Source organism: Liolophura sinensis, chromosome 1, assembly GCF_032854445.1.
Source record: "Liolophura sinensis isolate JHLJ2023 chromosome 1, CUHK_Ljap_v2, whole genome shotgun sequence".
Taxonomy (NCBI): domain Eukaryota; kingdom Metazoa; phylum Mollusca; class Polyplacophora; order Chitonida; family Chitonidae; genus Liolophura; species Liolophura sinensis.
Window position 1 is genome coordinate 15,510,963 of NC_088295.1, and position 16,921 is coordinate 15,527,883.

Genomic DNA, 16,921 nt, shown 5'->3' on the forward strand with positions numbered 1-16,921 from the left:
AAAGATTCCTACTGATTTCACAAATAGTTGACTAGTTTTAGGCTGATTCCAGTGTGTCCTCTAGTCACTTATGTGCCAGTAAGTAGTTAGCCATGATCAGATCATTCAGATGGGTTGTGTGTTTTTGTTATTACAAGCATTGCTGTAAGCCATTCACATATATTAGCCAGGTTGTATTTGGCTGATGAATAATTCTGACTTGATGTTCTGGGTCTAAATGGAGGACCATAACTATACACTGTTTTTCACAAGGAATTCGCGGATAGGATTACGAGTTTCTGGCAGCTATAGGGAAGTACGAGTCTTTGTCAAGTATTAATTGAAGTACCGGTACAGTTGTAGCAAACAGCTGGTTTAGATATTTTTTTAACAAATAAGAGGCGATTTCACACGGTGGTATCGAGTGCACGGACCTTTCAATCGTTGTACCTGTGTTTACCCTACCCAGCTGACGGGAATGCAGCGCGCGGCACGTGTCAATAGGACGTTGGACTCTGATAACCGTATCAGCAGTTCATTCTTGATACTTTGGTGTGCCGGAAAAAAATTGTCATCACAGACTAAAATAGGACGTGATGTATGTTAGTGAGGTTGTGTGCAGCCGTGAATGACGGATGGGAAATGAAATTCCTGGCGGTGTATGTGACCTGAAAATGTCAGGCTACGTAGAGCCCAACTCTAGTTGTGCCTCTGATTTGACCACGGTATGTTAATAAGCCTGCGAGAGATCCACGGAAAGCAACCACAAGTCTGCTCAGTCAGACCAACTGCGCTTTGGCCAGGAAAACCCCCGCCACCACTGACAGTAGATCTGAAGTAAAAAACTGTTCCCCTGCATGCCACTGATGACCGTGGTACAGCCGTCATTAATAGCCTTCGGCGATTTGGACCAAGTCTGTAGAAGATACGGTTTGTCAGTTCCTTAGCTAACAGGCAGTGATGTGCCGACACAGGGAGGAAGGGATACTTGCTGAATGCAGGCTGTAACACGGAGGCTATGTACAGGTCAGGGTAAGTCGACGTAAGGTACAGTAGACAAGTGTTAAACAGTGTGACCGGTTGGTGTCCCTGCCCCCGACCGGTCTACGCTATGACTCCTGCATTCATTACTAGAAGACGCAGTTCACTTCTATACCATGTATACTCTGCTAAGAGATATGCCTGTTTAGAGGACTGCATTGGCCTAGCTGTCCCGAAGGTTGATTACATCTCTTATGTAGGCCTACATATTAAGACAGACATTCCTCGAGATATCGTCTGGTTAACACGACTGTTCAATCAACACCAAGTAGGCCTATATTTCCTGCTGAGCGTTTTAGTAAATGTCTTGGGGCAAATAAAAACCACATAACAGCTATATGCAGTAGCTGTAGATCGTCTCGTATCCTAGCTTCTGAAAAGAAGTAGGCAGGGACCCAGTTTTATTCGTCTGCTGACGAGCACATTTTCACGTTGACCGGCCATACTGTTCCCTTTATTTCGGCTATTCGCGTGTGGGGATATGTAACGAACAGTAATTAATATAAATACGATGGAAGGGTCGAGGTAATCCGAATCTGGAAATGAACCTAGTTTGGGATAAATCAATAATACCGTTACCCCTCTGAAATACGCTGCTGCATGGAGGTCAATGGCTCCGCCAGCCCTACATCCTACCTCTATAAGAGACAACCTCTTCCCTATATGACCGTTGCTAAAGTATGGTATCCAGTGAAATTGGTTTTTCAGTGTAGTTTTCTCACAGTACAACACAATTTCAAGCTCTAATCTGCCTAATTCAATTCTGGTTTGTTTTTCTCTGGGACTTAGGTCCGTCTGAAAGCCCATCATTCCCATGGGATGCAGTGTCCGTCTTAATGTGTATCTCATATTCATAATTACAATATTTATTCAACCTCATAAAGACACTTCAGCTGAAGTCATCTGACAAATTGTAGAGTCATGTTTTTAAACCAGTCTGAGGCTTGTATATCGGCACGTCCTCTTTGGTTGTGTTCGTGTCATGCTATTGGTATACGGTTATGACTTGCACACACAGGGGCTGTTGAAGTCGGATAACCAGGTATATTTGTTTGCTAATGGAATACGTCGAAATATAAGATATTAAAATTTTACTGTTTGATTTATAATAGACCACAAGCTGTATGAGTTGTGTTATGATGTAAATTGTCTACTTTTAAGAACAGAAGTTATTCTTCTGCAGGCTAAACTTGTATTTGAGAAGTCCTGTGTTTTTTGTACAGCTATAGCATGCAGTGACCTACCGTAAGTTGGGCTAAGTTTGAACATGCCTTCATGGAATTCGAGTCGGTCATGTAAAGCACCGATGTGTATACATATCTGGAAGTTGTATATCTGCCTTCATCACCAGTTGTATACTAATATAAGATATTAGATATTAACCTTAACCACGGCATGATTCTGTAGTCTGATGAAAATAGTTCCGTTTTTTTTTTTTTTTTTTGTAGTAGTGGCCTTTCGAAAGAATCCACTCGCATCTGATGCAGGCGAACGATCTATTTATTGATAGCCAGTTGTAGAGTTCTGAGAAAACCATAAGTCATCATACTTGTGTGCATGTCATATAATTTTCACAATTTTTAAGAAATTATTCACACATCAAGAGGGCAGATTATGCCTTTAGGTCAATGTTGGAAACAATGCTGATCTAAGCTAGCCTGGTATAATGTGCGTGTTATACATACGCCTATAAGCCTTTTTCCTCAAAACATGTCATAAACGCCGACTGGATGGATGCCAGTCCCGTGATTGCTAGAGAAGATGCTTTATTTGATAACCGTTGAGTAGTTAACACATGAAGAACCTTCACTGCACACATGACAGGTTTCAGCACGATCTTTGCACTTTCATTCATTGAAGCATATGGATGAGAAACCGTATAAGAATTTTGTATGGATGATCACTGTGTGCAGCATCGTGTTCATGCTCCATCTATAAAAACGATTAACCAATGGCGATTTGTGTCTGTAAGGTTAGGACTTGAAACAACACTCAAGTCCATGGATAATGGTTCCGGTGTATTAGGACTATTTTCTTCCATTGTTCTTTGGCATCTGTGTTGAAAGTGGTTTTGTAAATAGGTCTTGCGGTTACTGACCTCTGTTGTGGCTGACGATTGGTATATGTAGGCCAACTTCAGACGAACTTGTAGTGTCACAAATATACACCTATAATACACAGAGTTTACCGAATTGTGTGATCGTCACGCGGGTTTGTTTGCCCCGCTACGAAGAAGGTGCGGGGTGCCACGCACACTCGATACTGCTATCTCGCTTAATGATTGACTTGTATTGACCGAGATGGATGTCGTATTGATGGAGTTGGAAGTCGTATTGGACGAGGTGGAAGTCGTACTGAACGTGTTTAAAGTCGTAATGACCAAGGTTCCACAATGCGTGCCGTGGTGGAGTTGCAGCGCGGGTAACATGAAGCATGCAAGCATCTGCCTTAAGGAAAAGAATGACTACCCCAGAGGGCATTGCGTTATATGTCATAGAGCGTGTGCCGCTCTCTATACGTTTGCTGTATATCACCTCCACCACGTAAAAGTTGTACCGAAACAACGGCATTGGGGGTCACGGCAGGAAGTGATATCAGAAAACACAAAACCTCTGTCTCAACCTTGGTTTTTGTTAATTTTAATACACCTGCACTCGCTGTGGTAAGGGCAGGATTGAAGCGATCTTAAAACAACACTTGGACTATGACATACACAGTAACAGATAAAGATATAATATTAATCGAGAGTTTTCACATTGCTTCGGTCATCTTTTCCGGATACCATCGCTCTCTATATTGTGACCAGGCACTACATCTCTTAGTATACAGATGCATGAATCATCAACTGCATCGGAACATGGAGCACATTCCAAGGTACTGATCTATAGGTATCAAGGCGGAGGGAGATGTGCGAACTGGAATTTGTACCTCATTCTACCCTTCTCCAAACAGTCAAAAAAAATCCAAAAATTTTCTACATATACCACTCTCGCACGTACACACAAATAGGATTTATGTGGGTGATACTCTGGAATGGATCTTGCGTTAGTTGTGTGCAAGGTGCCACATTATCTCTAGTGTAGTGTGGAAAAAAAACAATTATCGTGTTGAATAGCATCACGGAAGTTACCATGCACTATTCGAGAAAGCGATAATAGTACTATATAGGCTGTCTTGTAGTTCAGCTCCGTGGAAACTCCGTTGTCTGAGCAAGGGATGCAAATTTAAACGCCAGACATGGTTGAACACACAGAGCTAGATATGTGGAATTTCGCATGCCGAGCTTCAACACAAAATATATTCCGTATAGGATAAAACTTTACCGTTCACTGTAGAAAGGTATAATTCTTATAACCGTAGTTCAGGTTACATTTCTGTAATATTTTGCATTCTGAAAGAATGAACTATCATCTGAACGATAATTGTCTATTTTAGGATTTAGGTTAGAAAATTGGTAGGGAGTTGTAAGCGTTAACTTTCCTTATCTTGACTGTGATACACTGGCATGACCTCTCATATAGGGCTATCACACTATCATCGTTTGCTCTGTTTTTACTCTGTATAATGGAGTCTTTTTCATGTGGTATTCATGTGTATAAACAAGGATCTGCCGGTGGACTATGAAGCCCCGAGGCATACTTATCGTTGCATAGGTTTTCATGATTTGTTTATTTAACGTTTTTTTTTTGTAGACCAGTCACTTGTAATAAATTTTAATTTTCATCAGTGCATATTTTCTTTAGGAAATACTGCTTCAGCACTGGTGCTAGGGAGCGTGTAGGTTGCTACTGCTTAAACATTTACATGAAGACATTTACATTTAGACACACTGAGGTAAAATGGACAAAGAAGCCGAATTTCACCTGTTACGTGACCAGTTGTCAACTACCACACAGTCATCACTCTTCTGGTTTTACTCTTTATGCTGTTATATTTTATACTAAAGTTTTAACGACCATTAGGTAACCATGCATTATGTACAGCATGCGTAAATCCTTGCTAGTTTACTTCCGGGTTTCTCCATGTATTGTATACATGCACACTGTAACCATATGAGACGGTAAAATTACAGAATTTAATGGACTCAAAAGGGAACACATTTGGTTATTATTGTAGCGAATTGAGTTACCGGCCCTTACATGTTTTAAAGAAGCTTAATATCGCCCATGGCGATAATAAAACTACTTTCCCTGGTAAATACTGTGTTGTTTTCTTCATCAGTGCTTACCCTATTGTCAAATTTTTTGGTATTGTCAAATACATGATAGATTTCATGTTTTGCGGGACGTGTATTAGGTGTTTATTCGTCAGTCGTGTGGTTGGATTTACTGGTTAGGACATCCATGTTTGGTAACTTATCGTGTGTGGTTATCACGTGACATAAAATATAAAAGCCGGGAAATTTGAAGGCCTAGGGAGAAGACAGCGGGAGCTATGTGTCGCTATCCTTGACAGCCCTGGGCGAGAGTGCCGTTAGGCCGGGAGAGATTTTTATGCACGTTAGTAAATACCGTGGAACCCTGCACAATACCTTCACTGGGAAGCTCCGTAATTCTGTTCACGTTTGTCGTGGATACACACTGCTTGACATGTAACCGGGTTTGGACGCTTTGACGTACAGAAACCAATCTCTGACAAAGCACGGGTATCTTGCGGTCAGTCACCGACGTTCGGTGTGCTACGTGAAACAGTTGAGGGGAGTTTGACATATTCAGCAGGCTCTCTATAGGCTGTGTACATTCTGAATAAACCACTCCGATTTGTTCTGTGTTCATCTTTATTGCATTACAGTTGGTCGTTTCAGCGTTCTCCTCCAACCCTCTTGACCACACCAGATCAGTTTGAATTAAAATTCCGTCGTGACTAGGCCGGTGCCTAGTGCGACCAGTTGCGGAGAAGGTAACCCTGGTTCCACTGATACGCTTGTTGTATTGTGAATGTTAGCAGGCCTTACACATAAGCCGCGTTTAGACTACAGCCGGGCCGGGCCCATTTTAGCAGGGTCGCGCTTGATCAGGGCCGAGCCCCCTTGACAAGTACCGTTTACATTACACGCCTCGCTGGCGGGCCAAATCCATTATCACAAACAGGAACGACAACTCAGGTTGAGTTGGGCTATTTATTTGTGGCACTCTTCAGACATTGGAGGTACAAACACTTTATTCAGCTGCGAAAATGGCGCTGCCAGTAGTTGTAAGGCAAAGATACAGACGGCCTTTTCGAAACTCATATACATCCACCCGTATGATGTTCTCGTTGAATTATTTTCATAGCCAGTCTCGGAGAATTCGTTTGCAAATTCGCCCCAAATAGCTAATAGCTGTTCTGTCTCCTCTTTTGTCCAAGTAGCGCCACGATTTGTTGACATATTTAAATTCTTATTGTTCGAAAAAAAGTGCGCCAATTGAAAAGCCGGAAGTGGAAGTTGCCTTTAAGCATGAGCAGTTAAGTCCTCTGAGCGGGCCAGGCACGGTGACGCGTTTACACTACACGTTTGGCTAGCCGAGCCGAGCTTCAGCTGGGTCGAGCCTACCTCTCATGAGCCCCGTTTACACTACCGCTTTTCAACCGGGCTCGGCCCTGATGGGGCACGGCCCGGCAAAAAATTGGGTAGTCTAAACGGGTTAAGCGTACTCGGCACCGTGCCAGATTTGACCGGGCCGAACCCCTCAACGAGAGGTAGGCTCGACCCAGCTGAAGCTCGGCTCGGCTAGACAAACGTGTAGTGTAGACGCGTCAACGTGCCTGGCCCGCTCAGAGGACTTAACTGCGCATGCTTAAAGGCAACTTCCTCTGACCTTCCACTTGCGGCTTTTCAATTGGCGCACTTTTTTCGAACAATAAGAATTTAAATATGTCAACAAATCGTGGCGCTACTTGGACAAAAGAGGAGACAGAACAGCTATTAGCTATTTGGGGCGAGGAAAACGTGCAGGCGCAACTTGAGAGCGCTCGTCACAACCACAAGATTTTTGAGCAGATCAGTGCATCCTTGGCAGAGAAGGGCGGATTCGACTTGCAACTACTGGCAGCGCCATTTTCGCAGCTGAATAAAGTGTTTGTACCTCCAATGTCTGAAGAGTGCCACAAATAAATAGCCCAACTCAACCTGAGTTGTCGTTCCTGTTTGTGATAATGGATTTGGCCCGCCAGCGAGGCGTGTAATGTAAACGGTACTTGTCAAGGGGGCTCGGCCCTGATCAAGCGCGACCCTGCTAAAATGGGCCCGGCCCGGCTGTAGTCTAAACGCGGCTGTTGAGGGGTTCGGCCCGGTCAAATCTGGCACGGTGCCGAGTACGCTTAACCCGTTTAGACTACCCAATTTTTTGCCGGGCCGTGCCCCATCAGGGCCGAGCCCGGTTGAAAAGCGGTAGTGTAAACGGGGCTATAATCTGTTTTAATCTGGTCTTGCAGTGGAACTGTAGGCTTGGTGACCACCTACTGTTTTAATCCACCGCAACGCTGCATATCAGGACCAGTCATGTACGTTATTGTTAGAATTGTATGTCTGTAAACCTTGTTAAAACTTTTTTGCTATGCTGTATGTTTTTGTATAAAAATGTACTGTCACTTGTCAAGTAAACCAAGAGCCCCGGAACCACCGACTCTGCGATACAATTGTGCCATAGCTGAAGTTACATCAGCTAGTGTGAATCTGATTACAAATTGTGACCGGCATCACAATACGCTACCAAAACATACAGGCACACGCTACATTATATTAGTATATAACCAAGGTTAAGAAGGGTCACGAGGTCACGTAGCATTGCCGATAGCACAGTTGGTAGAGCGTTCCCGTCGGGGGAGGCAGATCCTGGGTCAATCCTAAGACCTTAAAGACAAGAAGTTGTAACTAGTGCAACGACTGATTGACCCGTATTAGTATAATAGCTCGGGCGGGGCGGCTTACTTGCCTTTGGCAAGGCGTCTCAGTGAAGTAGCACAAGATAAAAGAGCGTTCGAAATCCGTCCTGCAAAAACGAGGGACATTAGATGCACTCCAAGGACTCCTTCGTCGTCATATGACTGAAAATTTGTACGACGTTAAACCCCAAGCACTCACTCGCTCACTCAGTCAGGGTGGAAGGGATGATAAGTGGGAAAGTAAAAGCTCTCTGCTAAGGCTTGACTTAAAATGTTGCCATGCATCGTCACAAGATAAGTGGATAGGCGGTATGTTTAGCAGAGCGAAGGCAGTGCTGTGAAAAATACAATAGAAAAGTTTGGAGTGTAAAACATCGTGTCTTCATTGTATGGATGGTAGCGGCTTTACGTCGTATGCCTTCATCGATATATGGTGCGTATGTTAACTAGCTTGTGACCGGATGCTAATATACCTCAGTTAGTGTGAAGAGACATGTACATTGCATACATGTAAACGGCAGCATGTGCCGCTCCCTCTCTCAAGATCACTACCAGCACTAGACAAGCTTGACCTTTGGAGCCTGAGCGAGCCACTGGTGTCCTTGCGCGGGCCTATAATCAGCATTCATCAATAAAACTGTGTCACGTGATTGTTAGAATATACTTTAGGCACACTGTAGATAGAGAGAAATGCTTGTACATCAAGCATTAATGGAAACATTAAGTATAGACAGAGATTTTGTATCTTCTGTGATCACTTCCTGCCTCATCACTGTGACCCCAGGGACCTCGGCGTTGTTCAGTCACACATTCATGCATCAAAGTGCAGAGATGGGGGGAAATACAGTTATAAAGAAGCCCCGACTGTCTCCGGCAACCTTCTGTTCGTGGACTTCCCCCAGACTCCGTCCAGTTTCTTGAAATATTTTTGAGTATACTCCAATCAAATAAAATCAAATGAGTATTATCTTATGTCAGGGGATATCTGAGGCGCAGATCAAACTAGGTGTGAAGACTTTCACTTCAGGCAATTACGCAACAACTAGCTGTCATAAATTATACATGGCTTGCGTAACATGCTAAAAGCAAATATGTCATTATATTGCTTGATTGAAAGATGATTATTATTTGTCTGTGTTATGTGATTTTGATATACGGGGATTTTTGTTCGAGCATCGAGATTAGTATGGTATGGAACTTTGACACACGATTTCCACCTCCACGTGCTGATCTACAGTCTATTACATAAGCTCCCTAGGTTCTGTACATCGGCAGAGTCCCACCTGTGATGAGTAAGTGACATCACTCACAGTATAACTAACCTCAAACGCACGTGTCTTTAATTAACAACAATCACCAGACGGCATTTCGGTAGGATAGGGAACGGATTAGACAGATGATTGTTATATACAGTATTACCATGGAAACCTGTTGACAGGTAGTTAGGGTGTGTGGTGTATCTCTTAGATAAATAAGCAACTCTGTCGGCGAGTCTGGTCAGTTAGAGATAAATCCGTGCATCAATCCATCACTGTAATCGAAGCTGTTTTGGTAAGTACATAAGCACTAAACTGCGTATAAGATCGAAGGCGCTCAGGTGTTCACTGATCGACAGACAGGTGGTCCACTGGGTGGTGGTATGATTTACCAATGATGACGTCTGTGAAATACGAAACTTAAGGGTTAAATTCTGCTTAAATTCATAAATTTATCTACATGTAATTGGACAGAGCGCGGCAGGTATAGGTTGTGTATTCAGATGACGCGCTAATGCCCATGGTAGTTCCGAATGCCTGGTAGTGTCTAATATTGGAGAGAGGGATATCTGCATGGAATGTTGTCAAGAAGATCATTTAAGTCATTTTGGAATCATTATTATATGATATCCATGCCGTTATTCGCCACTTGCATGATGGAGGTATATGTGGCTGACTTTTATGGACACCACCACCTCCCCCCCCTCCCACCCCCACCCTGTGATAATTTACAAAGGTAATCTATGAAGTGATCTGACATTTCTGATTTGCTATCATCATCATCGTGTGTAAGCTTAGTCGTTTGCTAAGTTGTGCGCATGACTGTATACCTAAATGCGTTTCCAAGCGATTGGCATGATATTAAAGGGTCGGTATAATGCGCCTATAGTAACCGTATGAGGTTGATGTGTTTTACAGTATTTAATAGTTACATAAATAGTTTTAAATTATTTATTTCAGAATTTATAGTTCTATTACTTGTGCATCAGTTATCATCTCGAGTCTTTGCGGAACACCTCACAGTCTATACCAAAATGATCGCGGCTGTTTTTAAGACATGCTTGGTCAGCAAACTTGTCAGTCTTGTGGAAGAATATAACTTTGGGAGATTTTTCTCGTTAATGAATTAGCTCCGCTGTGGTAAATGTATAGTGCCCAAAGGAGGAGCCTGGTGGCTTCCTGGCAGCAATGTATAATGGGAGGTTGAACACAATTATATCGTGTAAATAAATTTGTCATGGCGAACACGACAGTCTATATATCAAATACATATATTCCTATTCACGGAATGAGTAAGAAAGCATGACTTGCTGCATTTTCACTCTTATGTCTGATGAAATATACTGTTCTCGTTGATTTGACAGTTTGTGAATTCACATTAATGCATGCTAGGTAAATGTTTTGATATATCTTTTACGTGGCTATATGACTATGCTCCAATACGTTGTTGTATGAAGTAGACCATGTATTCATGTTCCGTGTTCTTCATTCTTGATAGGTAGGCTGAGAGCAAAAATGGCGGTGTATGCATGTATGTGAACCTGATAGGAAACTCATTTAAGATCTGTTAAAATATTTATCCCGAAAGTAACTGGGTAGATTATCCAGCTATTATTATAGGGTTAAGCTAATGCAAACGCATGTGTAGTCTACTTGAATGTGGATTCAGATGCGTTATGTAATGTTTAGTTTATCTTTAGTAAAGATATTGCTCGTTAATGTCATATTGAAGTATGAAATAGATATACGTGTATATATGTATATATTGGTGAGGATAAAATTCTGCTTGTTTTTGTTTGACAGGACGATGGCTTACCATGGGAACTGCTGTGTGTGCGCCCTGACACTCTGTCTGTGTGTGTTCGGCAGTATGTCCACATCCACAGGCGTCTGCCTCCTTCTTAGTTACAAGAAATTTGGCGGTATGTCTTCAACGGAGCGCACCTTTCCGACCGGGGACTGGACGAAAGTTGCCGGCATTGTCATAAGCAGTGCTGGTGCTGTTATGTTCATTAGCGGAATTCTGTTAGCCTTCTGCTGTCTCACTACTGGTATGACCCCGAAGTCAAAAGAAAAATCACATAACAAATACGAGATTTTTCACAACGATAGCGAGGACCAAACTGAGAAAAAACAGGAATCCGAAAAGTGCCAAACTGAACGGAAATCCAGAACGAAGTCGTCCGGAACTGTTGATGTAAAGAGTGTATCATTTGTGGACTGTGCTTACGACGTGGCATTTATAGAGCAGGAAAACACCGGTGCTAAGGCTCTCCAACAGCCATCTCCGAAGCGAAATGATGGGGTAGAAAACAACGCCATTGAGTGTGTATCGGAGGGCGAGACTTGTACAGACCTCGACATGGATAGGGAGCCGCGGATAGAATATCCCAGTGTTAATCTCGACGCATCGAAGACGTTCCCAGATGTCCATAGATACCACAGCGTTACCATATAATTCCACATAAAGTGCCAAATACAGTAGGGAATTGTGCAATACTCAAAGATAAAATGCATGGATTGACATCATTTTATTAAAATCTTGATATTAACCTGTTTTCGCCGCGATATATAGCTGCATAATATTCCTGATGTGAATTGCGTAATATTATAGTGATTAATTCCATGGTAATATTGTGTTTGGAAGGAAGAGAATTATTGTTATCACAGTTGCACGTACATATATTCATGATGCACTTAATCCGCAGTAACACTGGATCGTACATCTATATGATTTCTGGGTCCGTCTCCACAAAGCTGCTTGTGACTTAAGTCAAACTTTAAAACCTCTTCAAATTGATTATTTCTTGGTACTGAAAGTTGAAATTTAGACACATTTGTCTTGAGAAAACATTGATAAGGCGGGGAACAAAATACGCGTTAAGATCGTATTCCCAATTTTTGACTTAAGTCAGAACTGGCTTTTTGGAATCTGTATCGTGAGGTGAACCGACACCACCAATCATCTGCTGGCACGATCATTAGCACTGCACGACCAATCGTGTGCCTGCGTCATTCCCGATCAGCCACGACAGGTGGTGCAACCATGCTCAACTGGTGGTACGACCTTTCTGCGACCAGTAAAGCTCGGCATAGTGGAGAGCATAAGACACGACTTAACTCAACCCAACGGGTCGTACAAGATTCACCCAAGACGCTGAAGGTCATATGGAGTTCATACACTTAACGACTTCAGGACAACTCCAGTTGAGTTGCGTCGTTATTTATCATATATAAGCTTTTACAAGCCGACGCAGCAGTCTGGCTGAGATGAGCTAGGCTTTAAGCTTCAGTCGTTATGTGCATGTTGGTTTAATCCACAGTCGTACGGCCATCAGCCACTGGGATCATCAGCATACGACCAGTTAGGCTCTCGTGCATACAGAGTATTATGATTTGAAATCGCAGGTCAGAAGTTTTGTATATCATCACCCAGGACTTCTGCGGAAAATCACACCATCTGTCTACGATCTGTCCACGATACCAACAATTCGGTCGTAGTTAGGTGATACATTGATCGCAGGAATGAATGGTGTCATTACCACACAAGCCTTCAATGGTATGAGATACATTATGTCCCATCGATATGAAGCTACCTGGTCTTTAACGGTAAAGCAGGTGATATTTTTAAGCTATTTATTGACCATTTTGTGTTCATTTTATACCAGAACAAGTGTCGTATGGCAATTTTGGACCATAACGGTTTCTGAAACTTAAATATAGGATTTATCTTTTTATATTTGTGCGTGTCTTTATGAAATGACGGTATCCTTGTTCAAATCCGGAAAGGGAATGAGTGTAGATAAGTGTATGTTAGGTATGGATAAGTAACGATGTGTCCAGGGTATTTGTAAGTGTCATGTATGAAGGACATTTTAAATGTAAACACTCTCCATGAATGGATGAACATGCGTGCATTCTGTTTCGAAATATCCATTGAGAGTGTGCTAGAGTTGCTATATTCACATTTTCGTTTGACACAAATTATAGGTTGATATTTTCCCTGCATGGTATATAGATGGCCCACACAGGACTGCGAGCCATATTGGTATAGATTCCTAACGTCTTTCACTTTTCTTGGTAATACATACGTGTAGAGTATACCACTAGTGTAAATGTTGTTTACAATTTTACTTGGCAAAAATCTCCGCATGTGCAATCACAATATAGTATACTGATTTATAATGATATGACGGTGGAGTTTGACTTGTCTTTAGCGCTAATAGACATGCAGCCAGTCAGCTACTCCTGACTCTATATGTCCGATAATGTACAGCGAGGGATTCTACTCCTTGCTTTGTTGTCCATTCTTCACAAGCTCTTATCGATCCATGTTATATAGATGTCTTCCCAGTGAGATCTTTGATCTTTTGTTGCTCACAGGTATCAAACTTGTTGCATGGCGTCTTGAATAGACCTGTGGTTCTATAGTTCATCCATAGCTGACCAAACTCTTACGATACCACAGGTTTGTACAACATGTGGTAACACAACCAGATTTATCCAAGGTTGTCATGACAACCTTATGCCTGGTCATGAAAGAGTCACTGTGTACTGAAGATGCCGTCTCAGCGGAATGGTAAAGTTCCATCATCAGCACTTCATGGCAACTCCTACCACTCGAATTTTTGTTTCATCTTGCAGAATACTGGTTATGGTGGGTTTTTTTGTGGTTAGCCTACATTTGTTATATTTTACAAATGTGTGAAAGAGCAGTGTGATGAGAGTTGTGAACTTGTATCATTTCAATACGGATAATTACAACAAAGACATTATAATGTTGCATGTATTTTTGTTGACCGGGTTATAATAGTATTAAACGCTTTTACAGGACGTGCGACATCATACACCCTAAAGGCATCGGAAATTATACTCCTTATGCGCATGCGCCGCTCCCAACGTTCTTTACATCACCGCCACCTCTGGCAAATTTTGTATATAAATCTTGAACTACGCCGAGGTCACTGCTATGGTGATAAGGCAGGAATTGATGTAAGAAAACACCACAACTCTTTCTAATGTTTCTAATAATACTTTATACACATACATTCTGTTTACCTAAAGCACGCACAACATTTTTCTAATCAACACCTGAAACAATTTTATTGCTGAATGCTGATTAACTAATCTACGAGAGGACACGGGGGGTGGGGTTAAGCGTGAACAGTCCTACGTGTCGCGCGCAGGCCTCTAAGGTCAAGCTTTTATAGTGGTAGCAGTGATCTAAAGCGAAACAGTCGCATGCGCTGTAAGGAGTATGACTGGGTATTGGAATTAAAACCATCAGTTTATGTACGATATTCTTGTGACATGGTTTTACATGTCCTGCTACTTAGTTACTAGGGTTAGAAGATGGAAGGGTCAACAGAAATTAGTATTCACTCAGAAATCATTGTGATTAATTGTAGCATTTATACTAACCGATTATGTATATACATTTATTCTTTTGTACCGTGCAGGTGTATGATAATGTCTCCACACAAAATTAGGGACATCACAGCTGAAGAGATAGAGGTGTGCTGAAAGCAATTTGACAGACAATAAGTATTATTAAGTTTGTGTTTCAATATTTTGGTATGTTGAGCCGATTAGCCATGAGGGCGTTTGACATTCCATCAAGATAAGATTTTATATGGTAACAGAAGAAAGTGAAACAGGTTTTGTTTACATTCTACAGACAATAAAGTTCGTTCGTGATGATTGGAGGGTTGCATTTTCTGTCATTTGCATTTTACAGGCTGCACATTGTTTGCTTTCGATAAAAGTTGAAGGTTGCTTTTAAAACTAGAGAGGCCTAAGACAAATGTATCGTGTTACCTCGCAGACTTATCGCCATTAACAACTCTTGGTACTATATGGTATTACACTGGCTAAATGTGCCTGCATACGGTCCTGTTTGTAATCGTTGTCGATTCCGGTACTATCTCGAAAGAACTTTTGCCCTGTCTCTGACTACCTCTAACAGAACATAAATGTTAAACAGCTTATACTCAGTGAAAAACATTTTAACTGTAGCTGTGTTTGAAGTTGATTGTAGCTGTGTTTGAAGTTTAATTGTAGCCGTGTTTAAAGTTTAATTGTAGCCGTGTTTAAAGTGTAATTGTAACTGTGTTTGAAGTTTTGGCTTCAGTTTTAAAACATTTGATATATATCGGCCTTGGTTCCCAGGGACTGTCAGGCCCTTCAAAAAATCAGGTAGCATCTTCGAATCCAGCTGTCGCTACTATAGCTGTGATCAAGTAAGGCGGTGGCGCCAGGCACCTTGCGAAGAGCGGATTTATACTCCGGACACATTGGTTTCTCCCACCCATAAACATGATTGATCACATTCACATAAAAAGCATGAGAACGACGTAAAGCACCGGTGAAATACAGGAACATCGGTGATCGAAAAACGACAAGAGCGATAAAACCAAAATTTTCATGAAGGTATAAGAGAAGGAAATTTTTATAATAGTTCATGTAACGGTAGGGGTGATGACCTCACTATGAATTCCCTATCACGTGAGCACTTGCAGATTTACATCACACGGACACCGTTATTTCCCTCCAACTTAGAAGCAAGTTCAAAAACCCTGCAAATAACTGTTGATAATCAGGCATGTAACGAAGACGAGCTCGGCATACTTGTGGGGTGTTTATTTTTGCTGGTCCCGAATGTGACTGCCGAGTTTAGTTTTCCGAAACGCAAATCTAGTTCACGGGTCACTGAATATAAAAAATAAAATGGTGAGTGGGAGAAACGTTCCCTGGCCGATGTCACAGACAAGGTGTACTGCTACATGTGTAACGGTCCTGAGTTTTAAATCTCAGTATATCGCAAAGCATGCCTTATTTTTTTTACAGGAAAAGGATTAATTTAAAGCATAATAACTTAACTTGATGGAAAAGCAAATTGGGGTTGTGATATTTGGGCTAAACGTTCTTCAATTACTCTATACCAAAATTATTCCAAGCTAAATTTCAGAGAGTATGTCTGCTCATTACAACAAAAATGGAATCTACATGTAGACCGGAATCAAGGATTACGAATCCAACCCATATACATGTAGGCTTCCACTTACATACGCTTTCATGATTTTATACCTGGGACGTTATTTTCACTATTGATTACCCATTTTGAGACACGAAGTAAATCAGCGCACACAACCATTGTGAGCCAAATTCCAGAGACTGACCTCATAGCACAAGGGCTGGAGGGCGCAAGCGCTGCTAAGACAAATAGTTCATACAGGTTACCGTGAAATAATGAGGGAGCGGATCATTTGAGGCAACGATATGTAAGGGACGCTACTCTCATGGGAGAATTGCCGATAAAGCCCGGTGAGTTGTATCCCTTTTCTTCATTTCGGGTCAAATCAATTGTGCATATCTTCTTGTACCGGTCTGTTTTAGTTCAGATTTAGTGTAATAAAAAATCCCGCAGTGTGATAATTAGTGCCATTACTGCATGTTAACCATACTGTAATCATTATAGTGTATTACATAATAGGTATAGTGATTATCCTTTTTGTGCTCATTATGTAATAACATTTATTTACATCCGCAGAGATTTCTGGTGTTGACTAAAAAATAGTTCTCGTTCTTGAAACTAATGGCCGTTCATACGACTGTGGATTTACATGTACCTTGAGGTGATTTGTCAGGAACCTGACTAAGGAACTATGTGAGGTTTCCTATATCCATGTATTTAAACACACTAACATTTTACAAAAGAAATCTTACTATAGATATCCGGATAATGACAAATTCTTGAATTTGAGGATTGTTTAAACTTAATC

The 16,921-nt window shown here is 41.7% G+C and overlaps 1 protein-coding gene across 1 annotated transcript; it reads left to right on the forward strand.

The window, feature by feature from the left end:
* Positions 1 to 547: 547 nt before the first annotated feature.
* On the forward strand, positions 548 to 14,841 carry LOC135477623 (uncharacterized). Its single transcript, XM_064757791.1, has 2 exons — positions 548 to 1,011; positions 10,944 to 14,841. Exons 1-2 carry the CDS (start codon positions 998 to 1,000, stop codon positions 11,596 to 11,598), a joined length of 669 nt encoding a protein of 222 aa, XP_064613861.1. The 5' UTR covers positions 548 to 997; the 3' UTR covers positions 11,599 to 14,841.
* The last annotated feature ends 2,080 nt before the right edge of the window (positions 14,842 to 16,921 follow it).